This window comes from Carcharhinus amblyrhynchos, chromosome 21, assembly GCF_965287045.1.
Source record: "Carcharhinus amblyrhynchos chromosome 21, sCarAmb.v2.hapA, whole genome shotgun sequence".
NCBI classification, from domain to species: Eukaryota; Metazoa; Chordata; class Chondrichthyes; order Carcharhiniformes; family Carcharhinidae; genus Carcharhinus; species Carcharhinus amblyrhynchos.
In genome coordinates, this window is record NC_137344.1 from 19,973,011 (window position 1) to 19,999,792 (window position 26,782).

The 26,782-nt window shown below is 41.8% G+C and overlaps 1 protein-coding gene across 3 annotated transcripts in view; it reads left to right on the top strand.

Annotated features, from left to right (window-relative positions):
• Nucleotides 1-6,038: 6,038 nt before the first annotated feature.
• LOC145356463 (platelet-derived growth factor subunit A-like) overlaps nt 6,039-26,782 on the top strand; it is a 73,512-nt gene continuing 52,768 nt past the window's right edge. For 2 of the 3 annotated variants that reach the window (XM_080209198.1, XM_080209199.1), the window contains exons 1-2: nt 6,039-6,571; nt 26,301-26,421. In XM_080209198.1, the coding sequence (XP_080065324.1) occupies nt 6,479-6,571; nt 26,301-26,421 (214 nt within the window). In that variant the 5' untranslated portion in view covers nt 6,039-6,478. The remainder of the gene's footprint in view (nt 6,572-26,300; nt 26,422-26,782) is intronic. The other variant, XM_080209200.1, reaches the window with a different exon arrangement.

Below are 26,782 nucleotides of genomic sequence, written 5' to 3' on the forward strand. Positions count from 1 at the left end.
GAACTGTTTGTAGTGCTTAATTCATTAAAGTAATGTATTGTAGACACCTACCCATCTGGGATCTTGGGGGTTAAGTTGCTCCACAGGATTATACAAGTTATATGGCATAGAAACAGGTCAACTACTCCAATCAGTCCATGCCAGTGTTTACGCTGCACTCCACCCTCCTCTCATCATTTCTCATCTAAATCTACCATTGCTCTCCTCTTTCATATGCTTATGTAGCATTCCTTTAAATGAATTGATACAAAGTCCAATGGTGACCATGAAACCATTACTGATTGTCGTAAAAACTCATCTGGTTCACTAATGTCCTTTAGGGAAGGAAATTTTTCCTATCTAGTCCAGCCTACATGTGATCCTGGATCCACAGCAATGTGGTTGACTCTTAAATGCCCTCAGGGATGGGCAATAATAATAATAATAAATACTAGCCCAGCCAATGACTCTCACATCCCATGAATTAATTTTTTAAAAATCACTTCATTCATTCCCTGTGGTGGCTAGTTCCACATTCTCGCCACTCTGTTATCTTCTAAATATTTTATGATATCGATATCCCAAGCTCAATTTTGCACAAACTAATGCTTTAAATATTAGCAAGCAGGTGAAATCCATTACAAGAAGTTTGAAAACTCAGTAAAGATTTGCAAAGGGAGCTGAGTTTTCATGATTCAGGTTAAGATTTGGGAATCAATAGATGTGAGTCATTAAAAAAAGGAAGCAGCTCAGAGAAATCAGCCAACACCATCGAAATGTTGTCTCTTTCCTAAAATAGTCGACTCCACCAATCAGAGTCCAATGCTAATCAGATCATTTGGATGATGTTTCCTGACAGTTAGACAGGGAAAAGGCAGGTGAATCAGAGAATTTAGAGAAAAAGCTTCCAAATAAGCTCTACTCAGAAACTTAAGGAGAAGGTGAACATTCAGAGATTTTTTGTCAGAAATACAGCTGATGAATGACAGTAAAGTTGGTAATGCAGTTAGAGAGGCCAAGGCCAGTCAAAAGCAGAAACTCTTACTGTTTGTTGGGAATAATGAATTGAGATGACTTAAATCAGTACACCCAACACAGAGCTACTGCAGGTACTGATCATCTGGGAAACAGAAAAGTTAGAAAATGTGTTAGTGTGTTTTTATGAATAGGGAGCCATGAAATATTATTGCGCGCTGTGTGTGTGTGTGTGTGTGTGTGTGTGGTTGGTGGGGTGAGAGAGAGGGGTTGTGGTGGAGGTGGGGGTGTGATCACCAACTCTTGTTATATTGTTAGTCGGTCACAGTGGTACGCTGTTGGATTTCGTCTGCCCAGTCTGGACATTAGGATCAAAGGTTATCCAAGATTATTAATAAATACATACAATTATTTTGCGTATCATTGCCAGAGTCATTAACCTGTTTAAAATGAATAAATTACTAAATGTGTAAAAGGAAGATTATGTCCAACGGAATCTAGTCTTCAAAGTAGAATTAATTACATTCCATGTAATGGAGCCTATTACAACAGCCTGATAGACACTCAGAACAGAATCTTAACCTAGATTATGATGGAGAAGTAACTCCAATAATAATCTTTTGTTCCAAATTCTCTAAATTCATGACATTTACTAAAGCAAAGAACTTGCATTTTTGTTGTGCCTTACATGATCACAGGCTTTTAACTACTTTTGATCTGTATATGCTGTTGTTTGCAGAGACTTGTAGAAACCAATTCTCAACCAGCAAGATCTCACAATCAATGGGTTAAGGGATACCACAATAGGTTGATGGATACATAACTTAGACAGTAGACAAATTCGTTTGTTTTCTTCAAATAGTTCTTTCCTATCACCCTGAGAGTGGAGAGGCCTCCGTTTACCATCCCGTCTGGAAGACAGTACCTCTGACCACCTTGCCTTCCCTCAGTGCTACACCAAAACAGCAACTGGGGTTACATGATTAAATGCTGGAGTGGGGTTAGAACCCACAGCTCACTGCACACTATCACTAAACCAGAACTTACACCAATGTAAGTGTTTCTTGTAACTACTTTTTTTTCCCTTATGACTAAGCTCCTCTTTATCACTTGAAGGAAATGTGTCACAATGTACACATCTGTCTGTTGACCTCTGGTGGGATTTTCCAGTCTTGGGGCGAGCATGGCTGGAAAATCCCACCCATACTAGAGTCACATATTGTTTATTACCAGAGTTATTCAATTTCACTGGTTATGAGCAAAATAGTGATGTTCTGGGTTACTGGTCTAATATCATAATGACCAGATTATTGTATCCTTTACCCTGTGGATGACTGTTTTTAAGTTTAAAGTTTATTTATTAGTGTCACAAGTAGGCTTACATTAATGCTGCAATGAAGTTACTGTGAAAATCCCCTAGTCGCCATACTCAGGTGCCTGTTTGGGTACACAGAGAGAATTTAGCATGGCCAATGCACCTACGCAACACATCTTTCGGACTATGGGAGGAAACCAGAACACCCAGAGAGAACGTGCAGACTCTGCACTGCCAATGACCCAAGCCAGGAATCGAACCCGGGACCCTGGCACTGTGAGGCAGCAGCGCTAACCACTATGCCATTTATCTTTAGCGCCCGATGTTCCTCCACTTCTATCCTTTCATTTCTTTAAAGGCGTGTGATTGAAGGAACCACAGAAGGAACTCACTCAGTCCTTTGTACCCATTTGAAAGAGAGATCCCATTAGTTCCACTCCTCCACTCTTTCCCCACAATCATGCAAATGTTTCCTTTTAAGACATGTCAGATTCCCTTTTGAAAGTTACTGTTGGATTATTGAGGCAGAGCATTCCCGATCCCACTATTTAAGAAAGGAGGGAGAAAAAAAACAAAGAACTATAGACTAATTAACTTGGCATCAGTAGCAGGAAAAAATCTAGAATCTATTATACAGGATATGATAATTGATTGCTTAGAAACTAATGGCATGATTGGACAGATTTATGAAAGTAAAATCCTCCTTGATAAACTCTAAGAGTTTTTTTGAGGATGTAACAAAATAGTTAAGGGGGAAATCAGTATATGTGGTGTATTTGGATTTCAGGAAGGTTTTCAATAAGGTCCCACAAAAGAGGCTAGAAAACAAATAGGATTGGGGGTGACACATCAGCATGGATTGAGGTTTGGTTAACGAATCAGTTCTTGGCTCCCAGTTTCTCACAAACTACAACATGGCAACAAAATATAATGGGGGTGATTCCCCCGGCCCACTGTGCTGCTTTTGTAGTGCAGTGGGCTGGCAGACCCCACGGGGCACTCCGGACTCTGTGAGTCTCCGTCAGCCAGAAATTGGCATGGAGCTGCCTGATTTATGGTAATGGTGATTTACATCTACTTTACATTTGATTAGCAGGCCCGGGACAGAAATCTCCAGGCCCGCTAACATCTCCCCCTGCTCCCTGGCAGCAATGGTTCATTCCAGCAGGGTTTACTGTCACTTTGCACTTGCAGGGAGCTGGCAGCCTGACCCTGCTGGAGTGAAAGGGGGGGGAGGGGGCAATCGAGACCTCCCCAGAAGGTTAAATGCGAGGGGTGCCCTCAGGGCATTGTCAGCTTGGCAGTGCTTGCATAGGCACCTTAGCAGTAGCCTCTGGGCATTGTGTAGTGCCAAGGGGGTGAAGCCTAATAGGGGCTGTGCCTAATGGGGTAGGGCCTCTGGGGGTGATCAGTGGGGGTGGGAAAGGGTCCAACTGCCACTCTGCACTTGGGCTAAGTGACAGAGGGAGCGAGGCTAGCGATCAGGGTGGGGATCAGGGCTGCCGGTGGGGGTGGATTGGGAGATTGGGGGCTACAGTGGAGGGGCAGACATTAAGGCAGGCTGAGGGCAGTAGTGGGGGAAGTGGGTAAGGCTGGCACGGACACATCTGGGGAGGGTCAGTGATTGGGCTATGCGGGGGGGGTGGTGCGGTCACACAGCCAGTAATGTGGTGGTCGCAGGGCTGGCCAGCAATGAAGCTAACCAACAATCAGGAGGCTGGCAATGCGGGCTACTGCGCATGTGCCAATCTCCACTCTGACAGATTGGTGCATTTACAATGGCCCACTCAGTGCTATGCTGCTGGCCTCATCAGCGGGCATTGGACTCACCCACTGATTTTTGGAGTGAATCACACTAGGGCACTCTACAGTGCATAGAGTGTGGGAGATTCATTTTGAAACTTTCACTGAAAAAAAATCAGCAGGATTTACTCCAGTTTTTACACATTCGATACTTAGAACTTTTTTGGGAGAATTTAAGAACGTAAGAAATAGGGACAGGAGTAGGCATCTAGCCCTTCGAGCCTGCCCTGCCATTCAACATGATCATGGCTGATCTGAACTGGATCAGTTCCACTTTCCCACTTTCTCCCCATAACCCTCAATTCCCTTGTCTTTCAGAAACCGATCTACCCGTGATTTAAATATATTCAACGGGGTAGCCTCCACCACTTCAATGGGCAGAGAATTCCAGAGATTCACCACCCTTTGAGTGAAGAAGTTCCTCCTCAACTCCATTCTAAACTCCCCCACCCCCACCCCCACCCCCACCCCCACCCCCTTATTTTGAGGCTGTGCCCTCTAGTTCTGTTTTCCTTTCTAAGCAGAAAGAATCTCTCTATCTCTACTCTATCTAGCCCCTTCATTATCTTGTAAGTCTATATAAGATCCCCCCTCAGCCTTCTAAATTCTGACGAGTACAGGCCCAGTCTATTTAATCTCTCCTCATATGCTAACCCCCTCATCTCCAGTATCAGCCTGGTGAACCTTCTCTGTACTCCCTCCAAGGCAAATACATGCTTATGCAAATAAGGGGACCAAAACTGCACACAGTACTCCAGTTGTGGCCTCACCCGTGCCTTGTACAGTTGCAGCAAGACCTCCCTGCTTTTATATTCTATCCCCCTCACCACAAAGGCCAACATCCCATTCACCTACTTGATCACCTGCTGCACCTGCAGACTGAGTTTTTGCGATTCATGCACAAGGACACCCAGGTCCCTCTGCACAGTAGCATGCTGCAGCTTTTCACCCTTTAAATAATATTCCTTCCTACTATTATTTCTACCAAAGTGTATAACCTCACGCTAATATTACACTCCATCTGCCAGGTCCTCGTCCATACTTCCAAGTTTGCGGATGATACAGAATTAGGTGGGAACCTCAGTTGTGAGGAGGATGGACGATGATGATTAAAAGTAGATAATTGCTGCAGTCATGTCTGTAATTAAACCGATTATTTTATTTACGATGAATTTTATTGAAAAATATTGCTTAATTTGGTAGTGTATTGAGTCCTGTCACGCTTCATGAAGGATGGTTTTGCGATCACACTCTATGCTTTTTGAGCTCCTTTTTTAGTACTTTCCCCAAAGTTCTTGGCTGGTACAGGCACATAATTTTACAAAGAGGAGGTGATGGCCTAGTGGTATTATTACTGGACTATTAATCCAGCAATTCAGCCAATATTCTGGGGACCTAGGTTTGAATCCTGTCATGGTAGATGGTGAAATTTGAATTCAATTTAAAAAAAATCTGGAATTAAGAACCTAAGGATGACCATAAAACTATTATCAATTGTTTGGAAAAACCCATCTGGTTCAATAATGTCCTTTAAGGAAGGAAATCTGCTGTCCTTACTGGACTGACCTATATGTCACTCCAGAGCCACAACAATGTGGTTGACTCTCAACTGCCCTCCAAGACCAACTAGGGATGGGCAATAAAGAAATGGTGGCCAGCCAGTGATGTTCATGTCCCATGAATGAATATTTAAAAAATGACACTGATGCTTTGTTGCTCATTTTCATACCTTAATATAGATGCCATGAGGTAAAATATTCCTGACTGGGAGGGGGAAAGAATGTGTAAGGTCCGACACAAATACCCAATCTCGCCCACTGAGCGTCAGAGTTGGGAAAAGGGGTGGGCCATTAGTTATAATGAGGAGCAATTGGGAAAGATAACTCCTCCCTCTCTAGCCAAGAGACGCCAAGGCCAATTGAGGATCTTAGTTGCTGCAGAACACCGGTCTGCGTGGCTCAGTGATACAGTGGGCGGTGTTTTAATCAACTGAGCAATCAAGACAGCCACAGAAATCCTCCTCTTAGTAATTCCGAAAATGTAGTCTTCAAAAGATCTTTTAAAATTTAAATTTGATCTTCAGATCAGTTTAGTCTTATAAGTCTCGATTAGAATAATTCTGTTTTTTCACTAAATCAGATACAAACTGGTAAAAACAGAATTGTTTTAAAAATGCTGCCATGCAGTTTCTGTGATGCGTTGAGTAATGCAAGTTGGCAGTCTGGGGGTTAAAAGGGGAAGTCCTCACTAACGAATTCCACTGGGGTTTTGTGGGCGTGGGTTTAGTGCGGGAGCAGTATGTAAGGATCTCATTTACAAACATTACTGGGTTGCCTAGGAAAAAGGGACTAAATACCTGTAATTATCTAGATTATAATTCAGTTCTTTACCACATACTCGCTGTAAATGGATCTTTTGCAGAAAACAGCTGAAAGCAACATGAAATCCCAGCTCCTTGTTTTCTTATCTCTCTTCTGTTTCTGGACTGTCATCTCTGAGGTAATAAATACTGCTTTGAGACCTAACAGTGTGTAATGTCTAGGAATCTTTGCATGTCTCAGCATCTGCTCTTTCTTGAGTTTATGTACTGTATTGTTAATTGTTATGCAACTCTTAAGTATAGCTGGGATCAACAGCAGATGCAATTGCGATAGAAGCGAAAAGCTTGCAATGCCTTGATCTATGCAAATTATAGTCAGCCTTGCTGTGCGTCAAAGCTGTTCTGAGCAATTTACCAGTACATCCGCGTGTGTTGCAGAGCACACTCTGCGTGCTTTGTTGCTTGTGATGCTCAACATATAACTTGTTTTTATCGAATAGGAGGTGGTTAAGATTTGAATAGATGGTGCTGAGGTTTGGTGAGGGTCAGTATGTGGACAGTTCATGAAGCTGAGAGTACGTGTACGATTCCAAAATCGGTGGGTAATGATGGGTATCTACTTATCTTTTCTTCTACAGAAAAGAGAACTCGCATTAAGGCACATCTCACTACATTGGTGAGAGGGCCCTTTAGTAGAGGACAACTGCAAGAAAGTGGTGGCAATAGTACAATGCAAAGCGAAAGTCAGAAAGGCTTGTGGTTGTACGTAGCATCTTCCATCATCTCAGGACTTCCCAGAGCGCTTTACAGCCAATGAAGTAATTTTGAAGTACAGTCACTTGGTAATGCGAGTGCATGGTTAGAGAAGTTGGTGTTCATGTTCTGATTGGAGCAATTGAAATGTGTGAAAACATACCCTTTTTTAAAAACATACAAAGGTGAAGAATAATTTTTGCTTTGAACCTTTTTATGGGTGAAGAAGTGGAGACTGTAGTTTATATGCTGGCATAATGCTATGTGTAATAATCCATTTGGGGAAAGTATAATCAATGCCAAAAAAAAGCTGCTAATATCAATGCCAATCACGGATGTACAGAAAAGGGAGGTGAGTTGTGATGCTGTACAATGGACAATGTATGACGGAGTAACTGCAGTACTGTGAAAAATAAATTATTTTATAATTTCAGTGCAAACAATGCTGGACTGAGAGGCGGGAGTGATTATAAGTCTTCTGTAGCTCACGAGAGAAATAACATAGTGTTCTAGTGTGTGGGAGACTGTCATTCAAGTCTGTTAGTATTAATGTTTCAGTGAGATCGTGAGTGACTAATATTAGCTGAGCGTTAAGATGCAACATGGAATGGAGGTGAGAATGCTAAGGAAATGCACTACTACCTCTGATCACACCTTTAAATTTCTTACCTACGAGATGACAGAAGATAGAAATGTGCCAAAAATAATTTGCTGCCACTGGCAGCAAGGATGTACAACACATTCATTTGTAGATTTTTTTAAAAAAAATCAGGTTTTGCACAGGAACTTTCTGTAAATTCTGGAGCAAAAAGTATTGTGCTGGCAACACAGCATCTTGGCCCCAAGTGAAGAGGGAACCCACTTGCATATTTCCTTACCCGATCAGATTGTTGTGAATGAGTGGTGCTGAATCTGAACCAAGACGCTTCCATTTGAATAGTGTCAGAGGTGGCTCAGTAGGTAACACACCTGTCTCTCAGTCTCCAGGTTCAAGTCCCACTGAGGGAGTTGAGCACAAAAATTCAGGCTGACTCTTGTGTATGGTACTGAGTGAGTGCCGCATGGCCAGAACTAGTTTATTGGAAGAGGTGTTAAACAGAAGCCCCTTCTGCCCTCTCAAGTGAATCATAGAATCCCTACAGTGCAGAAGGAGGCCATTCGGCCTATCGAGTCTGCACCAACAACAATCACATCCAAGCCCTATTCCTGTGTTTACCCTGCTAGTCCCACTTTCCAATTTCCAATTGGTTTAAAAGATCCTGTGGCACTATTTGAGGAAGAACAGGGAAGCTCTTCCTCATATCCTGCCGAATATTTATCTTTGGATCAACATAACAAAAAGAAGTTATGTTGCTGTTTACGGGAGGGAGGTTGTTGTGTGCAAATTTGAGGCTAGATTTCTTACTTTTCAACAGTGTTATATTTCAAAAGTGCCTAATTGGCTGTAAACACATTAAGGAGGAAATTGCGAGGCATCTTGAAGGGAATTGCTTGATAGAGCAGACGCAGCATGGTTTCATTAAAGGGAAGTCGTGTCTGACAAATTTACTGGAGTTCTATGAGGATGTGTCTAGGGCGGTGGATAGAGGAGAGCTGGTGGATGTGGTCTTTCTAGATTTTCAGAAGGCGTTTGACAAAGTACCTCACAAGAGGTTATTGCAGAAGGTCGAGGGACATGGAGTTGGGGGTAGGGTGTTAGCGTGGATAGAAGATTGGTTGTCAAATAGGAGGCAGAGAGTGGGGGTCAACGGGTGCTATTCAGATTGGCGGATGGTGACTAGTGAAGTGCCCCAGGGGTCGGTGCTGGGGCCTCAGCTTTTTACCATTTATATAGATGATCTGGAGGAGGGAACCGAGTGTAGGGTGTCGAAATTTGCTGATGACACCAAGATTGGGGGAACGGCAAATTGTGCGGAGAGTCTACAGAAGGATCTAGATAGGCTGGGCGAATGGGCCAGGAAATGGCAAATGGAATTTAATGTTGGCAAGTGTGAGGTGGTCCACTTTGGTAGGAAGAATGGTAGGAAGGAATATTACTTACGGGGCGAAAAACTGCAGCAGGCGACGGTGCAGAGGGACCTCGGGGTCCTTGTGCATGAGTCGCAAAAACCCAGCTTGCAGGTGCAGCATGTGGTCAGGAAGGCGAATGGGATGCTGGTCTTCATAGCGAGGGGGATTGAATATAAAAGTAGGGAGGTCTTGCTGCAGCTGTATAGGGCATTGGTGAGGCCGCAGCTGGAGTACTGTGTGCAGTTTTGGGCGCCGCACCTGCGCAAAGATATTTTGGCCTTGGAGGGAGTGCAGAAGAGGTTTACTAGGCTGATACCGGAGTTGAAGGGGTTGAGCTATGAGGAGAGGCTGAATAAACTGGGCTTGTACTCGTTAGAGTTTAGAAGAATGAGGGGAGATCTCATTGAGACGTATAAGATGATGAATGGGATGGATAGGATAGAGGTGGAAAGACTCTTCCCGCTCAAAAAAGACAGTAGGACTAGGGGGCACAGCCTCAAGATAAAGGGGGGGGCGGTTTAGAACGGAGTTGAGGAGGAACTTCTTCACTCAAAGGGTGGTGAATCTCTGGAATTCTCTGCCCGTTGAAGTGGTGGAGGCTGCCTCGCTAAATATTTTTAAGACGCGGGTTGATGGGTTTTTGATAAGAGAGGGGATTAAGGGTTATGGGGAGAGGGCGGGAAAGTGGGACTGAGCAGCGACAGATCAGCCATGATCTTATTGAATGGCGGGGCAGGCTCGAAGGGCTAGATGGCCTACTCCTGCTCCTATTTCTTATGTTCTTATGTTCTTAAAAATGCAAATTTTTTTTACACAATTCTATAACAAATCAAGTATAGAGAGCAAAAAGAGAAGGAAAGAAATATTGGATTGAAAGAAAGGTGAACGAGGCAAAGGAAAAACAACAAAAGTTAAGAAATGAGATTCCCTACTTGTAAATGTTAATTTTCAGTGCTAGAGAGAGTGGTCATCAACAGTTAAAATGTACCATGCTATTAGAAAGGTACCTTGACTGGAATGGACAAATCCCCACCACTTATGGCATATTTAGTAAATATTAATTAGAAATACAATAACTTCATGCCATTGCATTTATTCCCATGGTGAGTCTCTCATTGAGCTGCTGTTACCACAATATTTGGAGGAACAAGGCATCTTGGACAGTAGCTTCCTAATGTATGCATTTACCTAATTTACCTACACTTATGTGGTTGCTAGAAGTTGTTGAATCATTCTACGTAAATAACACGGGTGCTGTTAGCCTCCTCGATCTTTCCATCCAAAAGTGTGGTTCAATAAATTTAACTCACTTAAATCCCAAAAGAGCCTATTCGAACGGATAAATTGTCCTAGCATTCCTTGGGAGTGTTAAAATAAGCAAATCTGTTAATATGAACTCATACATTTCAGAGTTCATCTTGCACAGTCTAATTTTAACTTGCATAGAAAATAGAAGCAGGAGGAGGCCATTCAGCCCTTTGAACCTGCCCCACCATTCATTATGATTACGGCTGATCATCATATTCAATATCCTGATCCCACCACCACCCCCCCCCCCCTTCCCTCCATATCCCTTGATGCCTTTAGCCTCAAGAACTTTATCTCATCCCTTCTTGAAATCGCACAACATTTTGGCTTCAGCTACTTTCTGTGGTAATGTTTTCCGCAGATTCACCATCCTCTGGGTGAAGAAATTTCTCATCACCTCAGTTCTAAAAGTTCTATGACCCTAGTTCTAGACTCCCCCACCATCGGGAATGTTATTTCTGAATCTACCTGTCAAATCCTGTTAGAATTTTATATGTTTCTATGAGATCCCCTCTCGTTCTTTTAACCTCTGATATAATTGTAACGGACTTTGTCTCTCCTCATATAACAGTCTTGCCATCCCAGGAATCAGCCTGGTAAAACTTCACTGCACTCCCTCTATAGCAAGAACATCCTTTCTCAGGTAAGGATACCAAAATTGTGCACAATATTCCAGGTGTTGCCTTACTAATGCCCTAGCAGTTGTAGCAAATCATCCCTATTCCTATACTCAAATCATCTCACTATGATGGCCAACATACCATTTGTCTTCTTTACTGCCTGCTGTATCTGCCTGTTTACTTTCAGCAACTTATGCATGAGGACACCAAGGTCTCACTGAGTATCCACCTCTCAATTTACACGCATTCAAATAATAATCTGCCGTATTTTTGCTACCATTATCCACATTATATTGCATCTGCCATACATATGCCCATTCACTCAGCCTGTCCAAATTGTGCTGAATCATCTCTGCATCCTCCTCGCATCTCATCCTCCCAGCCTATTTTGTATCTAATTTGAAGATAACACATTCAGTTCCCACTTCCAGATCATTAATATATAATGTGAACAATTTGAGGTCCTTGCATTGATCCCTGCAGTACCTCACTAATCACTGCCTTCCAATCAGAAAAAGACTCATTTATTCTTGCTCTTTGCTTCCTGTCTGTTAACCAGCTTTCTATCTATCTCAAGATACTACTCACAATCCCATGTGCTTTAACTTTACATAGTAATCTGCTTTTTGAGATCTTGTCAAAAGCCTTTTGAAAATCTAAATAAACCACATCCACAGATTCTGTCTGGTCAATTCTACTAGTTACATCCTCAAAGAAGTAGCTTTGTCAAACATAATTTCCTTCTGTAAATTCATGCTGACTTTGTCGGATTATTCCCAAATACTGTGCTGTGAAATCCTTGATAATGGAATCCAGCAACTTCCCTACTATTGACATTGAGCTCACAGGGCTATAGTTCCCTGTTTTCTCTCTATCTCCCTTTTTGAATACTGGACTTACATTAGCTGCCCTCCAATCTGTAGGAACCATTCCATAGTCCAAAGAATTTTGGAAAATGACCACCAACAGACCTACTATTTTCAGAGCCAGTTCCTTAAGTACTCTGGGATAAAATTGTCATTTAATTCCAATTGTCTGATAATTCAACTTTTTGACACTGAATTCAAAACTTACTGTTATTTGTTTGATTCAAATAATTGAATAATTCATTCTTAGTGCAAAATTGAATTTTCTGTACGAGACTTTATCCTCACCGGATCCTCACTGTTGATAACCACAGATAATGCAGCCTTAGTTTTTAAAACTTTAAAAAAATTCTTTCCTTTTTCAGGATATAGTTTTGAGTTTTTCTTTACCCTTGCACAAGGTTTGGGAGAACTGTTAATTGATCAAAAGGAGGGGAAAGTTCCCATCTAAAATCATAACATAGTTTGCAAAAACCAATAGTCCAGTATGTGCACAGTTTGTTATTTCTCTATTAGACCATTCTAAATCACAAGAGTACATAGCTTTAGGAAATCTTTCTGATGGAGTAGAAAATATTAAGAGGAAAAAGTAGAGTGGCACAGTGGTTAGCATTGCTGCCTCACAGAGAACAAAGAAAATTACAGCACAGGAACAGGCCCTTTGGCCCTCCAAGCCTGCACCAACCATGATGCCCGACTAAACAAAAACCCCTATCCTTCCAGGACCATATCTCTTCATTCCCATCCTATTCATGTATTTGTCCAGACGCCCCTTAAAACTCACTACGGTGTCTGCTTCCACTTCTCCCCCCGGCAGTTAGTTAGTTTCAGGCACCACCACACTGTGTTTAAAAAAAAAAATGCCTCGTATTTCTCTTTTAAACCTTGCCCCTTGCACCTTAAAGCTATTCCTCTAATAATTGACACTTCCACCCTGGGAAAAAGCTTCTGACTATCCAGTCTGTCCATGCCCCTCATAATCTTGTAAACTTCTATCACGTCGCCCCTCCATCTTCCTCGTTCCAGTGAGAACAAACCAAGTTTCTCCAATCTCTCCTGAAAGCTAATGCCCTCTATACTAGGCAACATCCTGGTAAATCTTTTCTGTACCCTCTCCAAAGCCTCTCATCTTTCTGGTAGTGTGGCGATCAGAATTGAACACTATATTCCAAGTGTGGCCTAACGAAAGCTCTATAAAGCTGCATCACGACTCGTCAAGTTTTAAACTCAATGGCAAGCATGCCGTATGCCGCCTTGGCTATCTTCTTCACCTGCATTGCCACTTTCAGTGACCTGTGTACGTCCAGATCCCTTTGTCTATCAGTACTCTTAAGGGTTCTGCCTGGGACCCGGGGTCGATTCCTGCCTTCAGGGAGTTTGCTTGTTTTCCCTATGTCTGCGTGGGTTTCCTCCCACGTTACAAAGATGTGTAGGTTGGGTGGATTGGCCGTGCTAACTTGCCCTTTAGTATCCCAAGATGTGCAGGTTAGATGGATTAGCCATGGGAAATGTGTGGGATTACAGGGGTAGTGGGGGAGAGGGCCTAGGTAAGGTACTCTGTCAGAGTTGGTACAGACTTTGTGGGCTGAATGGCTTTTTCTGCATTGTAGGGATTCTGTGATTTATGAAATATGAATCCACTCTGGTTTTTTATCAATAGCCCAAAAACTACCCTCTTGACAGAATCTCTGGCAGACATGATGAATCAAATAGTCTCCTTCTGAGCTGTAATAATTGTGTGATATTTACACAAGTAATGTTTGGTGTATGAAAGCCTGCAACAGTTTTCTATCCCTTTGCGTGCTTTCATTAACATAATGATACTTTGTGCATTTTTAAACTATTGAAAAATCTTTGTAAACATGTCAATGACTTTTAATTTCCCCCCAAAGTGGGCCAAATAAGTCTCTTTGGATGATGTTTAAGTTATTGTATAGGCTTGGTCTATTTTAAGTTATTATTGCAGTCTTAGCAGCCACCACATTGTTGTGTAAAATAATACTGGGGAATGTTGTTAAACAGATAGAATTGTTCCATATTTAATAACTAAATTGCTCACAGTTACAGTAATTACCATTTCAGAGCATTTTCTCCAACCCATAAGCAGTTGCTGAAATTTTTACCACAAACTCAAATAGATTTGGAAAATATTATTTCGAGACTTTGCACATATTTGAGCTGCCAAATCACAGTTCAATTGTGAAATTGTCAAAGTATATCCAGATTCAATCTTACTGTGCAATGTACACATGAGCTGCCTTCATCTTCTTGTCCCCAGATCTACAGCGTTTCAATCCCCAACTTTCATTCCTTTTCAATTCTCTGGGAATTGTAATTAAAAAAAAAATCTATTTCTTAATGTGCCATTGGGAAGCTGAATCCATGAAGGAATTAAAGTTTATTTATTAGTGTCACAAGTAGGGTTACATTAACACTTCAGTGAAGTTTCTGTGAACATCCCCTAGTCACCACACTCCAGTGCCTGTTTGGATATGCTGAAGGAGAGTTTAACACAGCCAAAGCAGTTAACCAGTATGTCTTTCGGACTATTAATTTATCACTGACTGATTCTTTCAGTGCCCACTTAGCTGTGATATTGATATAAATTTGTGGCAAAGTTGGTTTATAAATGATTTGTAATGTATTTTTGGACAGTTGTGTCTTTGATTCCACTGCACTCTTTGAGATTAAGGGCACGGTTTCTGGTATTTTCGTTCTATATTTCAGAAACAAGTATATTCATTTCTGATAACTTGCAGCAAACCTTCATGTTGCTTAGAAGCATCACAACAGATGCTGCATGCAGCAAACATACTCCCACGCAGGTCATGTGAATGTGTGCCAACAAGTGACACAATTCACGTAAGATCCCTCTGACTGCTACCCAGGTAACAAACTGCGTTTGCTGTAGAATATTGGATTCTGCATGAAATGATCTCTAAGTGAATTGCTTTTGAACTTTCCTTTACTAATGTGGTTACTTCAGTTAACCAGAAAAATGCTCTTGGATTGCCAAAGTTCTTTGTGTGTACATGTATCTCATTTACATATATCTATTTTGTTTTTCTATTTCCTCTATCAGTTCAATATGTACATGTTCTCCATCACTTTAAGTATAATACTAATTTCTCTATTACATTTCATGCTGTAGCCTCTGCCATTTTTACCCTTGCTTCCTTTAGCAAACTCAGGTGCGTCCTATCCAGACCAGCTAACTTTTCTACTATGAGGGCTGCCAACATTTTAAGCATCTTCTTTATCTATTTTATCATATCTAATATCAATATCTGCCCTAGTGCTGCTACATTGGCAGCATCCTCTTCTCTTGTTCAGTACCTTAACCAAGCTCCTCTACCCTGAGAGAATTTCCCTTATTTCCTTCTATAACTTCTATATTCATCTTGGCCCTTGACTGTATTACAAACCTCACACTTGTCTTTTTTACTTCATATCTTTCATCATCCAGGAGACTCTAACTTTGATTGTTGTTCCTTTACCTTTCATCTGAATTATCTATTTTGAACCCAAACCAACTCCATTTTGAAGGCCTCCCACTAGTTATTTATTTCTTTGCTTACCAAATTTTATCCCAATCTACAGAAGCTGGATTCCTTTCAACTCATTGAAGTTAGTTCCCCCCTATCCAATTACATATTTTAATGCTTGATTGTTTGTTCGTTGGCCTTTTCCATTATGGTCCCAAACCTGATGCAATGATCACCAAGTCTTTCTCATTGAAACGCATTCAGTTTGTTCCATTTCATTCCTCAGAAGTAGACCCAAAAATGTTTCTTTCCTCATGGCTGAGTGCCAAATTCTCCATTCTTGCTGGCAATGGCATGGGGTGTGCGAGACTGAAGAATTCCGGCCATAGAAAATAAAAGCAGGAGTAAGCCATTCAGCTCTTGATCCTCTCACTTAGTCCTTTACACTGTTACTATCCCAGTCCTTGTTAAAGCAACTGAAGCCCCCAATATTACTGTTAGTTATTTCTTACATCTTCTACAACTTGCCTACAAATTTGCATCTTTATCTTTTCCCACAATCTGGTGCTCTATAGTTTACAAACAATAGGATACTGATTCACCAGTTGCTCCTTAATGTATAATGAGAATTTACACTGGAAGTGTCATGCAGTCATAAGAATTTTTACTGCAAGTCTGTGGAATCAAGAGAGTTAACCCCATATTTTAGAATTTTATATATTTTATCTGATACCAGAGTGTGAATTGATTAAATAATATTGCAAGTATGTTGGAGACAACTGGACCGTTGTCAAGGTATAAGATGCATGATTTCATGAGATATCAATCCAATTTAGAAATATGCAACATTTGTTGAAGAACTTATCATTCTGATTTCAATTATAGCTTATTCAGGAAAATCACATTGACTTTAAATGTGGCCTTTTAAAAATAGTTTTCCACCAAAGTTAATGTCAGTTTTGTGGGACCATGGTTTGGCTCAGTTTTTTTGGGCAAGAGAAGAAAAAGGTTCAAGAATATTGGCTGTAACTTTCCTATTTCTCTGTGCCATTTTCTGTCCTTGCAACTTCTCATGTTCTTGTGTTCTACTGTGTTGATCCAAACTGTTCCTTTATGTGAAACATTTGCCTCTGTTTCTCCCCAGCTCACGTTACTTCATCCCTCTTACTTGCAGTTGTCTCTTTGGTACTCCAACACTTTGTCTACTCATTCTGCTCAGTTTCCAAGATGCGTTTTTTTTAAAATGTTTTTTCTTGTACTACAGTCAGTTGCTGGTGTCACAGCTGTGCTTTGTGAGAATTACATAGACTATAAGGCACCTTTGCAGGTCTTTCAGCTTAACTGGTCTATGCTGGTGTTTTGTCCCCACACCAACCTCCCTTCTTACATCATCTAGCCCTTTAACATACACCCATCTCCCTCATGTACTTCTCCATTTTCCACCTAAATGGATCCATGCCAGCGAACTCAACTACATTGTAAGCTGTAAGTTCCACATTCTTCACTCTCTGGGTAAAGATGTTTCTCCTGAATTCTTTATTAAGTTTATTTATTAGTGTCACAGGTAGGCTCACATTGAAAATCCTTACTCTGAAAAATCCTCTAGACGCTGCACTCCAGGGCCTGTTTGGGTTCACTGAGGGAGAATTTAGCACGGCCAATGCACCTAACCAGCACGTCTTTTGGACTGCGAGAGGAAGCCAGATTACCCAGAAGAAACCCATGCAGACGCAGGGAGAACATGCAGACTCTGCACTGACTGTGACTCAAGCTGGGAATCGAACCCGGGTCCTTGGCGCTGTGAGGCAGCAGTGCTAACCACTACACCAGCTGGTGTGACCCGGCTGGTGATTATTTTAAGTATTTTGAAATGTGTGGTAGTCATGAAAGGGAGTACAATGTCCCTGATAGTTATGGAAATAAAAGACAACCGGGGTGTTCAGTAATGTCGCACGCGCGCACACAGACATGCACACACCTGTATGCTTGACCTCTGCCTCTCTGTAATTTGTCCTCTGTTTTTGGATCTGTACTCTAACGGGATTTTACATTATTGTGTTTTGTGTGATCTGTAATAACATAGGGAATGGCAGCAGAAGAGATTCTAGATAAGCTGTTTGCTTCTCTTTCACCTCTTCAGCGTGGATGCTGTTGATTGCTGCACTTACAATATTCAGTTTGGTTTGTTGCCTAGGTACTACAATTTTCCTTTTAAAAATCCCAAATACAGTGAAGGCAGTAACAAATGACTTGGTGCAGGAAACGACTCATCCTAAACATAGGTGAACAGCATCACCAGAAAAATATACAAGCTACTTCTCAGTTTAATAAATATACAAATCGCTCTTGCAGCCTTGTTTGTTCCCCCTTTTTTTTTCTAGTGGTTTCCAGTGGGTGGCCTTGCTCCTACATCCATTAATCCCAGCTTGAGCTAGCAGATGACTGAAATGTATGAACAATCCAGGAATGAGTCTTCTTATTTCTGCCCTTCAATGACTTCTACTTAGCGCCTCCCAACAGTAATGGCTGAGAGTGGGAACTCAAATCTATGGAGGCGGAACATTATTCTCACTACCAATGACATTGTGCATTGGTTCTCCTGTGTTTTACTAACTTTATTTTTAAAGTTGCTGTAATATTTTGTAGGACTGGTTAAGATTGATTATTTAGGGCCTATCATTACAACTTAAACATCAAGAGTATTTTCATTTGTTCAGGTAACCAGTAGGTCATGCAGATTAAAACTTGGCACAGTAATTTGGTTATCGTTTAATATCGTAACCTGCACCCCATGTTCCAGAATTTTGCTGAGTCAAAACAGTCCATTCTACATAAGTTGGTGGTGGGGATGGGGTGCGTCTGGCTTGGCCATGCTAAATAATTGCGCCTTTAGTGTCCAAAAAATATATAAGTAAGGTGGATTAGCAATGGTAAATGCATGGGATCATGGGGATAGATCAGGGGCGGGCCTGGGTTGGATGCTCCTTCAGAGAGTTGGTACAGACTTGATGGGCCAAATGGCCACCTTCTGCACTGTGGTGATTCTATGGCACAGTAAGCTGAAAGTCCATATACATGATCATACCCCTGAATTCCTGGGCTTCCAGGGAGGTGAGGCCTTTCTTCAGGCCGAACAACAGAGATTGGAGCCAATTCTTACACTCGGTGACAGATTGCCTCTGGGGCAAAATTGGCAGTAATCTGGGAGCAGCTGGTTCTGCTATTTGTCTGCTTTCTTTGTAAGAGAACTGCATGGAAGAGGAATTACAGAAAGTGGGGAAAATTACTTTTGGGATTAATGAAAGCACACTTTAAAGATGCAGCATACTGTCTTTCCCATACGTATCCCTAGGAAGCTAGCAGTATCTGACTGTGCAGCAAATTACACACATTCGTAAGCCAGGCATTCGCATTTCCTGGGATAATCATTTTGAGGAAGTATCTGCCTGTGTTCTTGGATGGAAATCAATAGCTGCCACCTTTAGTCAGGGCAATGCTCACCATCTCTGTCCTACTGCTGTTTCTCCAGACTGTACGCTGCCAGTGAGAAGCCTCTTATGGTTAGGAATTCCTATCCCAGAATGATGGCTTCCAATCCCTTGGCCAGCAGCAACTAAAGGCAGAAAGCAGAAGTGGTACTAGAGGGAGAGATGGAAAGCTGAATGTGGTGCCAAGAGGAAAGATGAAGGGAGCGTGACTATAATTAATGGACAGAGGCTAATGGATAGCGTGTTTTTTGTAAATAGGACCAAGAGAGGAAAACTGAAATTCGAGGCTGAGATAGGTAGGTTTTTTAATCGGTATGGAAATCGAGGGATATGGGGATAAAGCTGGAATGTGGTGCTGAGGATTAGTATATCAGATCAGTTATGATCTCATTGAGTCTGCTCTGCCATTCAATGGGCCAAATAGCCTACTTCTGCTCCTATGTCATAAGTTCTTAAAAATCTGGGGAATGTATGTTTAAACTTGGAAATGGCAGTGAGACTGTGGCTGGAATGCTCTAATGTCGTATGCCCTGCCACTGAGAACGGAGAATTTGGCACTCAGCCAAATCTCCATTTATTGGAGAATTCCAGCTGCTAGCGAGGTTGGCGAATCCTTGCTGGTGTATTTGTGAATTGGGCAGAGAGACTAAGATGGGGAGAAATGAAATGGGGGAAGGTTGGACGAGGAGATTTCACTGTATTCCACCCACCCTCAGAATAGCACTGTGACCTTGATGCGGGTGTGTCTGTGACTGAGACTTGGAAGCAAAGAGTAACATTGCTATTGCTGTCCTGGTTAAACTCTGATTTTTATGATATTTCTATTTGTGATTAATTCCCAGCTTTGACATATTTTGTCTAAATTTTCTGCTTATGTACACTTCAACAAAAAATGTTATCATGCTATCGAAAGGGGCAAAACAATTGGTCTTCCTGGTATAAAGTTGCAAAATGTTCCCTCATATTAAATGCTGGGCAGAGCCTGTTGGGACAGATTGCATGTCCATGTTCCGGCTCAGAATTTTCCCAGAGATCCATCTTCATTTCTAGAGGCCCATCTTTCTTCAATATTGGGTCAGTGATATTTGGCAACTTTTCAAATGGCCCTTGGACACAGTGGTGGACTGTGCAGTATCCAGGCTTGGACCATGAAATATCTGGTTACATAATTAACCAGGTTGGGGTTGGGAGATATGGTGTGTCTTCCTGCTAACTTCCACAATAGGACATTGAGTTGTAATTTGGAGAAACAAAGTACACTTTCTGAACCTTTTATCTGTGACGTTTTCTCTGTTTTAGAGTCATGATTACATATTTCACACGAATGAAATACGACTGGTGGCACAGTGGTTAGCACTGCTGCCTCACGGTGCCAGAGGCCCGGGTTCAATTCCTGTGTGGAGTTTGCATGTTCTCCTTGTGTCTGTGTGGGTTTCTTCCAGGTGCTCCAGTTTCCTTCCATGCTTTAAACTTATGCAGGTTAGGTGGATTGGCCGTACTAAGTTGTCGCTGACTGTCAGGGGGACTAACTAGGGTAAATGCATAGGGATAGGGCCTGGGTGGGATTGTGGTTGGTGTGGACTCAATGGGCCAATGGCCTCCTTCTGCACTGTAGGATTCAATGGTTCTATGATCAATTTCTGTTAGTGTACTCTATGCAGCCAGTACTTAATTGTGCAACTGGCTTCAGGGAATTGGTTTGAAGTTTTTACTTTGGTGTGGATCCCTGCTTTGTACCACTAGATGTGACTTAATAGCTTTCAGGGATGAGACCGCTATTTCCTTTGAAAGGCTGATGCTAAGGAAATAGTTCCAAATGCAAGCTGTAGTTGGGGTGTCTCAAGGTCAAATATTTTTTAAAGTAGGGTTTTCTTGTTCTGTAACTCTTACTGTACAGTTCAGCTCCTACTTTGCAGATTCTGTTCATCAGTGCTGTAGAAATGCTCTTTTGACAGTACAAATATGAAAAGACAGCTGTACAACCCAAATGGAGGTTTAAAACATTTCATAGGCAATAGGCCCAAACCCAAGTACAGGGTTGTGCCAGTTAACGGGGTAACCACAATCCTTTCAGCTTATTAGTTTTACAGAGAGGCATTGTAACTGTGAGGCTGACCTTGTCTGTGAGGAGGGAAATTTTCCATTACAAACAAGTTTGAACACAACCAGCTCATCATTAGTCATAGCCTCTACTTATTCATGGAGTGGTGGATGAAGATTGGATGTATGGGGAATGAATGAGGGAGAAGGACCATCAGAGGAAAGTATGGTTGAAGTTGAGCGATTCTCTGAACAGAAGCGTTTATTTGAAAGGGAGTTATTCCAGTTTGGACTTTTCGCCTCCCCCTGTGTAAATCGTTAAACAACCTTTGCCATAAATGGGTTGAAGTTTAGGCTTTGATTCTCTGCAATATTCTCATTGAATTCCTACAGTGCAGGAGGAGGCCATTTGGTCCATCGAGTCTACACCAACTCTCCAACACAGCATCCCACCCAGGCCCTATCCCAGTAACCCTACATATTTACCCCACTAATCCCCCTAACCTACACATCTCGAGACACTTGGGGACAACTTAGCACCTAACCTGCACGTCTTTGGACTGTGGGAGAAAACTGGAGCACCCGGAGGAAACCCACGCAGACGTGGGGAGAAAATGCAAACTCCACACAGACAGTGACCAAGACCAGAATTGAACCTGGGTCCTTGGCGCTGAGGCAGCAGCGCTAACCATTGTGCCACTGCGCTGCCCTAATATTGCATTAATGTAGTGCAGGTGTAAATCTGATTACAGTAAATTGATTGCGAGAAAATATGTAAAATGGTCACGGTATTTCTCATTACCTTAGGTAGCAGAAAATACTACATTTGTCAGATCGTCTCGTACAGGCCAAATGACCCATCTGGATTTAATTACAAGTAAAATGATAGCATGAAGCCTTAGGCCACTGTACAGCACAATGTTTCATTTACTGATAGGAGATGCATTTATAGGATTGATCGGTGCATACAAACTAGGTAGACTGGGTCAGAAATAGTCTGTGGTTTTTCCACATGAACATTACAATTTTTCTTAATGATGAGGCTAAAAACATAAAAGGGTAGAGCCCCAACTGCTATGCTAGAACCTTTTTATAATGGTTCTGCACAAAACCTTTTAGCTAATGCCCAGATTCGTTCGAAAAACCAATGTTCTTAGAATTATGGAATTATCAAATCCCTTAAGTGCAGAAGAGGCCATGTGGGCCCATTGAGTCTGCACCAACTTTGACAGAGTATCTTGCCCAGGCCCTCTCCCCCCACTCTATCCCTATGTCCCACACATTTGCCATCCATGTAACCTACACATCTTGGGACACTAAGGAGCAATTTAGCATGGCCAATGCACCTAACCTGCATATCTTTGAACTTCCTTATCATCCATGTTAAGGAGAGGTGCTGGTCTACTGGTATTATCGATAGACTATGGATCCAGAAATGCAGATAATATTCTGAGAATCGAAGTTTGAGTCTCACTGTGGCAGATGGTAGAATTTCAATTCGATACAATGTATCTGAAATTAAGAATCTACTGATAACCATGAAACCATTGTCAATTGTTGGAAAAACCTATCTGGTTCACTAATGTCCTTTAGGGAAGGAAATCTGTTGTCCTTACCAGGTCTGACCTACATGTGACTCCAGAGCCACAGCAACGTGGTTGATTCTCATATGGCCTAGTAAGCCATTCCTAGGGCAAGTAGGAATAGGCAATTAACGTTGGCCCAGTCAGTGACACCAATGTTCCATGAATGAATAAAAAATATATATTAATAATCTGGTTGAAGGTGCTGTTTGTAGATGACACAAAAATTCATCATAGTTTTTATAACCTTAAAAGAGACAAAAAAATAAAGTTACAGTTAGAATGGGCTCATGTCTGACATATTCATTAAATGTAGTGTTATGCCAAGCATGTGTGTGCCATGAAGGATTCCAACTAAAATCTGTTCAACAGGAGGGAGATTTAGATGTTCTATAATGTACAAGTCTCTGGGGGTTCATGTGCAGTGCTCTGTAGCAATTAGAAATAGAGCATTCGGGTAGAATGATCCTGGACAAAACATTAAAAGCATTGTTATGATCTTTTAAAAAGACCTTGGCTAGGTCTCATGGAGAACAGTGTCCAGCTTTGGTGCAGTCATAAAATTAGCACTGGGAAGATGCTGGAAAACATTTAGAGAATTTAGCTGCTAGTTCAAAGATCTTAAATAGCTTGATAAGGCTGGAGAGTTTGTTCTTTCTACTCTATAGAAGTGTAGTTTTTGGGGAAATTTAGTTGAAGAATTGGGATTTTTAAACATTTTGCAGGATGTGAGAGTTGCTGGAGAGGCTAGTTGCCTGTGAGAAGGTGATGGTGAGCTGCCTTCTTGGACTGCTGCAGTCCCTGAGGTGCAGGTACACCCACGGTGCCGTTAGGAAGGGAATTCCAGGATTTTGACCCAGTAACAGTGATCTGGTTCCAAGTCAGGCCGGTGAGTGACTTCGAAACGTAAAAACTTATAAAATAGGAAGGGAAGCAGCCCATTCGGCCCTTTGAGCTGGCTCCGTCATTCATTATGGCCATAGCTCATCATCCAACCCAGTAACCTGTTCCCACTTTCCCCCCATATATTTTGGTCCCTTTAACCCCGAGAGCTATTTCTATCTCCTCCTCAGAAACAAACAATGTTTTGGACTCAGTTGCTTTCTGTGGTAGAGAATTTCACAGCTCATCACTCTGGGTGAAGAAATTCCACTATCGGAGGGGCATTCTTCCTTTACCCTGTCTTAATCCAGTTAGAATTTTATAGATTTCTGCAAGATCCCTCCTCATTCTTCTAAACTCATTGAGTATAATGCTAACTGACTCAATCTCCCTTCGTTTGTCAGTCCCCCCATCCTGAGAATCAGTCTAGTAAACCGTCACTGCACTCCATCAATAGCAAGAACATCTTTCCTCAGATAAGGAGACCAAAACTGCACACAATATTCCAGGTATGGTCTCACTATGGCCCTGTATAATTGCAGCAAGACATCCCTGCTCTACACTCGAATCCTTTCGCTATGAAGGCCAACATATTATTTGCCTTCTTCATTGTCTGCTGCACCTGCATATTTACCTTCAGTTATTAGTGTACAAGAACACATAGGTCTTACTGCGTATTCCCCTCTCTCAATCTATAACCATTCAGATAATAATCTTTCTTCCTCTTTATGCTACCAAAGTGAATAATCTTACATTTATCCACATTATACTGCATCTGCCATGCATTTGCTAACTCACTCAACTTGTCCAAATCTGAAGTATTTCTGCATCCTTCTCACAGCTCACCCCCCCACCCAGCTTTGTGTCATCTGCCAATTTGAAGATATTACATTTAGTTCCTTCATCTTCCTTGTATATGTTGTGAATAGCTGGCGTCCTAACACTGATCCCTGCAGTATCCCAATAGTCATTGCCTGCCACTTGGAAAAACGATCATTTATTCATAGTCATAGGGGTTTACAGCATAGGACAATTCAACTTGTCCATATCTCCCCTTTTTTTTAACCCCTAAGCTAGTCCCAATTGCTTGCATTTGGCTCATTTCCCTTTGTATCCATCTTACTCGTGTAACTGTCTAAACATTTTTTAAAAAACAAAATTATACCCCCCTCTACTACTACCTCTGGCAGCTTGTTCCAGACATTCACCACTCTCTGTGTGAAAATATTGCCCCTCTGGATCCTTTTGTATCTCTCCCCTCTCACCTCTATTTTAGACTCCCCTACCTTTGGGAAAAGATTTGACTATCTAGCTGATCTACACCCCTCTTTATTTTATAGATGTCTATAAGATCACCCCTCAGCCTCCTACACTCCAGAGAAAAAAGTCCCAGTCTATCCAGCCTCTCCTTATAACTCAAGTCCTGGTAGCATCCTAGTAAATCTCTTCTGCAATCTTTCTAGTTTAATAATATCCTTTTGATAATAGCGTGACTGGAATTATATTCCCACTCCTTGTTTTCTATCCATCTCAATTCACTATCCCCAATCCCACGTGCTTTAATTTTACATGTTAATCTCTTTTGTGGGGCATTGACAAAAGCCTTCTGAAAGTCCAAATAAACCATATCTATTGGCTTCCCCTCCTCAACTCTACTGGTTACACCCTCAAAATTCCAGTAGATTTGTCAAGCATGATTTCCCATTTTTAAATCCATGTTGACTCTGACCTATGCTGCGCTGTTTTCCAAATTCTCTGCTATGAAATCGTTGATAATGGACTAGCATTTTCCCCACCGTTGAGATCAGGCTGACTAGTCTATAGTATCTCTATCTCCCTCTTTAAATGGGATTACATTAGCTCCCCTCCAATCTGTAGGAACTGCTCCAATCAATTGAATCTTGACAGATGTCCACCAATGCATCGACCACTTAGGAAGTGAGCCTGGAAATACTCTGGGAGGGGAGATGGAGGAGAAACTTCAGATGGTAGTGTTCACATTACCATAGAATGAGATTATATGCAAGAGGTGTCTCTTTTTAACGGAGTTGATGACTTTTGGAACAAGTGGTTGTTAGCTCATGCAGTGAATGCATAATTGTTACAAGAATTTGGAAGAGAGCTGACCAACCTCTGGTTGTGGCTCCTGGCATGTTTTAAAAAAAAAAATTTGTAAGATGAGACTGATGTTGTGGTGATCTCCTGAAAGGTTAGAGGAACTTTTTTTTTATTTGTCACCCATCCTTCTGAGTTTTTTTTCTCTCTTTGGTATTACATGTCTGCTGAAATAGAAAATGCTGGATAAACTCAGCAGATTGGGCAGCATCTGTAGAGATAGAAACACAGTTAATGTTTCAAGTCTGTGTGACTTGTTTACAGAACTATCGAAGAGGTTCTGTCTGTGGAAAGTCTGCACGTTCTCCTCGTGTCTGCTCCAGATTTCTCTCTCATATTTTTTAAATTGGGATATAATTGAAATTCAGGGACAATCTATTGCTACCTCCATGTAATTTTTTTTTGTCTCTCGGCATTCATAATTTGGGCGGCATGGTGGCACAGTGGTTAGCACTCATGATGCCAGGGATCTGGGTTCAGTTCTCGGCTTGGGTCACTGTTTGTTTGTGAGGAATCTGCACATACTCCCCGTGTCTGCCTGGGTTTCCTCTGGGTGCTCCGGTTTCCCCCACAGTCCGAAAGGTGTGCAGGTTAGGTGCATCAGCCATGCTAAATTCCACCCCCCACCCCCAATGTATCCGAACAGGCGCTGGAGTGTGGTAACTGGGGAATTTTCACAGTAACTCTATTGCAGTGTTAATGTAAGCCTACTTGTAACACTAATAAACAAATTTTAAACTGTGTTGTGTCTCCAACAGCAAATGCCAAAAAGCATGAATGCAGAAGAAGGTCTCCCAGAGGATGTGTTGAGGATGATCGCTCAAGCAGACATCAGAAGTATCAATGATCTGGAAGACCTCCTGGGTGTTGAGGCCAAAGGTCAGTTGTTTACAAATATTTTACTTTGGACTTTCCAAGATGGTACCACAACTGAGAAGGTACAACAATCAGGAAAACCTGAGTAGGCTGGTGGGGGAACTCTGTTTTTCTGTAGAAAACAGAAGACTGAGAGAGGAGATGAGAGAGGTTTGTAAAATGATGGATGGTTGTGGACTAACAGAAGATATTTCACTCATGGAGGAATCCAAAGCTGGAGGTAGTAGTTACTAATAAATCCAATACGAAACTCAGCCGTAAGTTCTTTACTGAGAGAGGAAGAAAAATGTGGAACTTGCTACCAAGTTGCAAACAGCATTGTGACATTTAAGGGAAAGCGACATGAGGAAGGAAGAAGGGAACA